This window comes from Sinohyriopsis cumingii, chromosome 9 (genome assembly GCF_028554795.1).
Source record: "Sinohyriopsis cumingii isolate HCF-2022 chromosome 9, ASM2855479v2, whole genome shotgun sequence".
Taxonomy (NCBI): Eukaryota; Metazoa; Mollusca; class Bivalvia; order Unionida; family Unionidae; genus Sinohyriopsis; species Sinohyriopsis cumingii.
The window spans coordinates 99,214,156-99,220,329 of record NC_142969.1 but is presented as its reverse complement, the minus strand read 5'-3'; the positions used below and the strand labels follow the sequence as shown (position 1 = coordinate 99,220,329).

General features: G+C 34.8%; 1 protein-coding gene across 2 annotated transcripts; it reads right to left on the bottom strand.

Annotated features, from left to right (window-relative positions):
- Positions 1 to 932: 932 nt before the first annotated feature.
- On the bottom strand, positions 933 to 5,530 carry LOC149792325 (uncharacterized). Of its 2 annotated transcripts, none has more exons than XM_089970900.1 (3): positions 5,391 to 5,530; positions 2,425 to 2,707; positions 933 to 1,891 (listed from the first exon to the last, which is right to left on the bottom strand). In XM_089970900.1, the coding sequence occupies exons 2-3, from the start codon at positions 2,705 to 2,707 to the stop codon at positions 1,236 to 1,238; spliced, it is 939 nt and encodes a 312-aa protein (XP_089827026.1). In that variant the 5' UTR covers positions 5,391 to 5,530; the 3' UTR covers positions 933 to 1,235. The 2 variants fall into 2 exon arrangements, with proteins under 2 accessions (XP_089827026.1, XP_089827028.1); XM_089970902.1 differs by lacking the exon at positions 5,391 to 5,530 and adding an exon at positions 4,262 to 4,399.
- Between the last annotated feature and the right edge of the window lie 644 nt (positions 5,531 to 6,174).

Genomic DNA, 6,174 nt, shown 5'->3' with positions numbered 1-6,174 from the left:
AGTAACCAAATAAGTGAAATTAAAATATTAGAGACTAAGCAAATTTCAAAGACAGTGAGACTTATATTTCAGAACCTATTATAATATCTCTGAACTGTTAAAAACTCGGAAATATTCAAATGAAATTCAAATGTCTGAAGTATCCGAAAGAAATTACAATCTCCGAAATATTCAAAAGCAGTTAATATATCTGAAACTTCACAAGAAATTCTAATCTCTGAAATATTCGAAAGAATAAAAATCCCGCAACGAGTCACCCAATTTTTCAAGTGACGAATATCAAACTGACAAGTAAGAGCAAATTCAATAGGTTTTGTATAATATGAAAAAATCTTTTTCCCCCTAAAATACCAAGTAACAGAAATAAAAAATATCTTACAATATGCTGAACGAATTGTTAAAATCCTATGCGTCCAATAGTTCCTAATAGTCCGAATGATGTTACAAATGTACAGATGTGTCAACAGTACATAAGAAATTATTGTCCTAATAGTCCGAATGATGTTACAAATGTACAGATGTGTCAATAGTACGGAAGATATGACTGTCCTAATATTCCGAATGATGTTACAAATGTACAGATGTGTCAACAGTACGGAAGAAATTACTGTCCTAATATTCCGAATGTTACAAATGTACAGATGTGTCAATAGTACGGAAGATATGACTGATATAATCACACGTCTTTAAAATCAATTTAAGGTATTTCCACCTCAGCTATTAATTCGAATGTTTTCGAATGAATTCACAGTGGTTCAGTACAACTATATCCAAACAGTCTTTAAACGAATGTCAAAGCACCGCAGCTCTGCCTAATGATTATATTAAATAAATGTATCAATCTTCTCAATAACACTTCCGTGACTAAAATCACTGCTAAGAAAGACTATATGGTAAGATAGTACACAATATAAAAAATACAATACAAGAGATTTAATGAATTACCAATTTAATAACAACTAACATTTAGGTTAACAGTCATTGCACAGACTGATGTCATCTCAAATAAACGTCAGCATTACAAACAGTTAAAAGAAAGGATAAATAAAGAAATATTTAACTTAAAGACAAAAGAGTTTGATGATACATATGAATGCTGGTATCATGTAAGAGATTGCAACTTGACGTCACTAGTATAATGTTAAACCGTATGTAACACTGATAGGCCGAATGACCAAGCACAAGTGAAGAATTGTATTTTCTCTAGATCTGAAAATGTTGTGCATGCTGATTGATTAGCCGCCATGGTGCTTTGGGGGTCTGGATGGAACGTAGCTATCTATCTTGGTGGGACGAAATTGTGTCGGCCTCTCTTGGTGACAATGACCATTCATGTTTGTTTGGTTAGGAGCCTTTCCTGGCCCACCACCCTGGCACTCTTTTTCTCCATACATATAGATCGCAGTACTCCATAACTCTTCAATGTTGATGAAACTTGGATCACGTAACCTCATTTCTTGGGAGGCAACAAAACAATCGTTTCTGGATATGGTACCTTGCACCTCGTGCACTTTCATGGTTAGAAGTCGCTTCTGACGACCTAGTTGGTAGTCAACTTGTGACGCAAGCCCGATGCCAATTTCTTCAAACATAGGTTGTGTTATTTCACGCAGCTCAGAAAAGACAGTCTTATTACGGGAGTTCACCAGTTTCTTAAGCTCTTGAATTGGAAACTTAAAGTCGCCTCCCATCAAGACTGGGAGATTTCTTGTCAAAGCAATATTCTGAGAGTATGAAATTAATTCCTCCATCCACGCGTTCCGTCGGTTTTCCTCCTCATATATGGTTTCCTCAGACCAGGTGACGCAAGCAAAGCGGTTTAGTACCGTCTGCATCGGTTGCGGAGACAGAATCTCAACGACAGGAATGACTATGTTATCAGGATTCAAATCTAAAATGATAAGAAATGTAATAAATATAAATAGCTATTATATTTGTTTGTTATGAATTTTAATGTAAGTTTTTTCAGTATCATCGGTATAATATGTAGTACCGGCTCATCTATTGTAAAGCTATTTCCAGAATTTCCCGTTATTCAGCCGTTTGATATTGATGCGAACAAAACAACTGACCATTCTAAGATTTAAAATAGTGACAAGTTCGTCATCCATATTTTACTCTTCTGACTTTAATGCATTTTGTTTGTCGAAGACGCTGCTATTTAAACAACAATAACTGGATCTTATCTAGTAAGAAGACAATTATAACCATCTCCTGGAAGCTTTGACAGCAGCTTAACATTACAATTCACGGTTATTGTATACTGTATATTTACGATTAAAAACTAACCTTACTAAATAACTTGTATCTAATAAAAGTTACTTTAATTTGGTTCCTTTTATGTAAACTTAAAGCATTAGTTATTGAGCATTTTGAGGATTTTTCCTTGTGTAAAGTTGCTTTCTTCCATGGTATAATACTTACATTGAAAGGTAGGTTTTAAGTCCCTTTGTTTTTGGACACTGACTCTATCGTTGTCGTATAGCATGACGATATTCTCATTCATGTTCGACTGTACCTTCTCATACTTCCGGAAGAAGGCAGACTTAAAAGAATCACCGTCATACGGATCATCTAGAAGCAATACAGTTGGCTGATGATGGTGGACAAGCCTCTCTATAAAGCTGAAGCGACTGTCTCTGTCATACCGAGTGTAGTTTTTACCAGCACCCTGAATGTTAATGATTCTAACGTTATCCAAGGCCATCTGAAAGATAAAGAAAGTTTGTTAAATCTTTTGAATTCTATTTTATCATCTTTATTTTGCATCCAAAGCAACGGGAAAAAGAATCAGACTTTGAGGGATATAAATGTAATCGGGTCAAAGACTGTTGTGAACGTTTGGAGTCGAAGACTGTTGTGAACGTTTGGAGTCAAAGACTGTTGTGAACGTTTGGAGTCAAAAACTGTTGTGAACTTTTGGAGTCAAAGACTGTTGTGAACTTTTGGACTCAAAGACTGTTATGAAATTTTGGAGTCAAAGACTGTTATGAACTGTTAGAATCAACGACTGTAGTATAAACGTGTTAAAGACAGTTTAAGAGTGTAGTTCAGTTTTGTAAATATACTAAACGCGATGCAACCTAATTCCACTCAAGCATTTACTATTTTAAAGTCATCCTTTCTATGGAAGAGTGCTAGAAATCAATGTAACGTTTACTCAGAAAACTAAATGTCTGTGAGCCAAAAATTTAGCCGATAAGTTATTGAATACATATGTATGTGCACATTCCATAGTTAAGGATTGATCGGCTTGGCGGCACGGTCATGTGACTCGGTGTGACCTTATGCTACATGTCTGCGGCACAATGCCAAATTTCTAGACATCACTATTGTTACGAATAATTTGTTCTAGAATAATGTTAGAGTCCAAGTAATGAGCACTTTCTATCACCACTGAACAATGCAAAGAAATGTTTTTTCCTCTCGAAAAATAGTTATGTACGACATAAAATACGACCGGAGACTGACATCAAGAACACAAAGGAAGCTAATGACTCCATAAATCTGAATGAAGTTGATGTTCACCTTATATACAGCGTATGTTGCAAGTGTAGTTCACAATAGACCAAATGTGACAACATACACTATTGATTTTCGATAAATTAACTATATTCACAAGACCTCAAGCAACCAATGCGAATCCACATAATCATTCAGGAAACATTCATCTATTGATCCTACTTAATTTGTGGTTTCAACAGAGCCAAATTATAGCAATAAATATCCTATGCATTTTACAAACTTCAATAAAAATTACGAAAATTAAACAAAGCTATTACAGAAAATATAGATATGCATTGTTTACATTGTTTACAGCTATGTTAAAGAACCAAATCATAAGCGTTGACACACACACAATGTTGAATTTCACTAACTGCTTACTAAGTGTTGAATTTGATCGGTAGTCAGGTGGTAACTATTTTAGTGGTTTTTGACGGCACACCAACATCTGGAAGCATCTATCGTGATGAGTACAGTTCCTTTCCCAGGAACACAACGACACGGCCTATTCTGTATAGAATGAAAACTATCGCTCTTCTAGTGGTGCAGGATTCGAACCCTAGCCCTCACACTGAGAAGTAAGTTTCAAAGTGCATACAAGTGCAATTTATCATGATTAACCTATACAATATTTACATGAATGGCATTTTTTCCCGCTCATATTGGAGATAAACTGAATCAAAATAGCAAATTAACCTAAACATATAGATGACTGTAATTTTTTAAAGTGGAACTCAAGCGTAAAATATATACTTACGTGTTATTTATAATGTACTTTTCTAAGTACTTAGGGAGTTATCCCTTATTCTAATAGTATTTCGTTAATATTGTTGCAGCTCTCTCAAGAAAGCGCTAACACGTGAACAAATCTCTTCTTATCACTGCTTTGACATCATCAACCTATTTATATTTGCATGGAAATCCCATGGTATTTCACAATAAAAAAGTCCAAACACCTGAGCTATTGTTATCGAAGTTGGAAATCCAATATGCACTGAGTCATAGCTAGGTGAATTTATTATATATTTATGAGAAGAAAACAAACACGTAGATTGTCTTGTTATGGAATTTTTTTCCGTGTAGATATATTGCATTTAAATCTCATATAGGATATTTATACAAACAGCGTTGACATTCGTTCAATTCAATCCACAAATCGCACGGTGTTGACTACGTTTTCTTTTTTAGGGCGATAATACTATTTATATTGTAATCAGGTATGTATGTATGTATGTATGTATGTATGTATGTATGTATGTATGTATGTATGCATGCAAATGTCCTGAATGCTTAGCATACCCAATCCACTAATGCATTTACTATTCTGAAAGTCATTCTTCAAAGAATAAATACGAAAAACGAAAATAGCATACCCGGAAAACTAAATCGGCTGTGAGCCAAACGTATTGGCCGACAAGTAATCGACTATATTGGTCATTGTACATGCCGAGGTTAAATAAAGAGGGTTAAAGCATTCATACTTATCATCAAACTCTTTTGTCTTTAAGTTAAATATTTCTTTATTTATCCTTTCTTTATATATATCCGTATTTGTCGGAAGTGCTTGACTGTTTCATTGATTGGGTTATGAAGGCAGGTCAACACACGAAAGGTTATATCGTGCTGAGTAAAGTGCCTTGCCCAGAAACACAACACAGCGGGCGAACCCCGCCCTTTTCGTCACATGTCTGGCTCGTAAAGCACTGAGAAATAAACTCCAGACCGTATCAGTTGTAACATATCATGATTAACCTATACATTATTTACATGTATGAATTTTTCTCGATTGTATTGGAGATAAACTGAATCAAAGTAAGTTATTAATGTGGACAGATCGGTGGTTGCGAATTTGTAAAAGAGTAGATCATTATAAAACTTGCACTTACCTTCTTTATAATGTCTTCTCCGTAGCGTTTAACACTTTGCTCCTTATTCTAGTAGTGTTTTGTGAATATTGTCACAAGTTTAGTCAGGAAGCAGCTATCACTGCGCTTTTGTCATGGACTGGGTTTATTTATACGTGGGAATTCCATAGAATTGCACAACAAAAATTCCTATCACCTGGGTTATTTTTATCGGTGTCTGGAAATCCCCTCTGCAGTGAGTAATGTTATATCAGTTAATAATACACAGTATTTATGTAGTCTTGTTTTTCAAATATGCTCTATACTGAAACACACTGCTAAGCGGAGAGTAAGCATACAAATAACACTGACATTCCTTCGACATAAAACCATTAATCGTGCACTGATGACTACATTTGAATCTTGGTCAATACTATTTAAGTTTTTAACATCGAATTAATTTGTGCAAGATATTGATATTATAGCATTAGGTTTGAGTACAGAATATATAAGATTCTTTAAGTGAAATAATCGGCCATATATCATTATAATCTAAGTATACGTCGAGCACAGTTTCAAATTCCGCAGACCCAGATAACGTGCTGGCAGATCAGGATTTATTATGTTTGTAGATGGACTTGACAAACAAGTGAGTACACACCGTATATATAGTTTACTCAACAGAGAAGCACACGTCAAGGATAGTTTCTTTACTCTCAGATATAGGGAGAATTGTTTTAGCCATTTTGTTTTTAATATTTTAGTGCTTTCTTGTACTTATGAAAGGAATTAAGTATCGTGTGCTCTCGAAGCAGGTGATAATAAA

Bases quoted from the DNA above. Each gene is read 5' to 3' on its own strand.
- LOC149792325 (XM_089970900.1), bottom strand. From the start codon at position 2,707: ATGGCCTTGGATAACGTTAGAATCATTAACATTCAGGGTGCTGGTAAA. The intron at 1,892-2,424 runs GTAAGTATTATA...TTATCATTTTAG, and splicing joins CTTAAAACCTACCTTTCAAT to ATTTGAATCCTGATAACATA.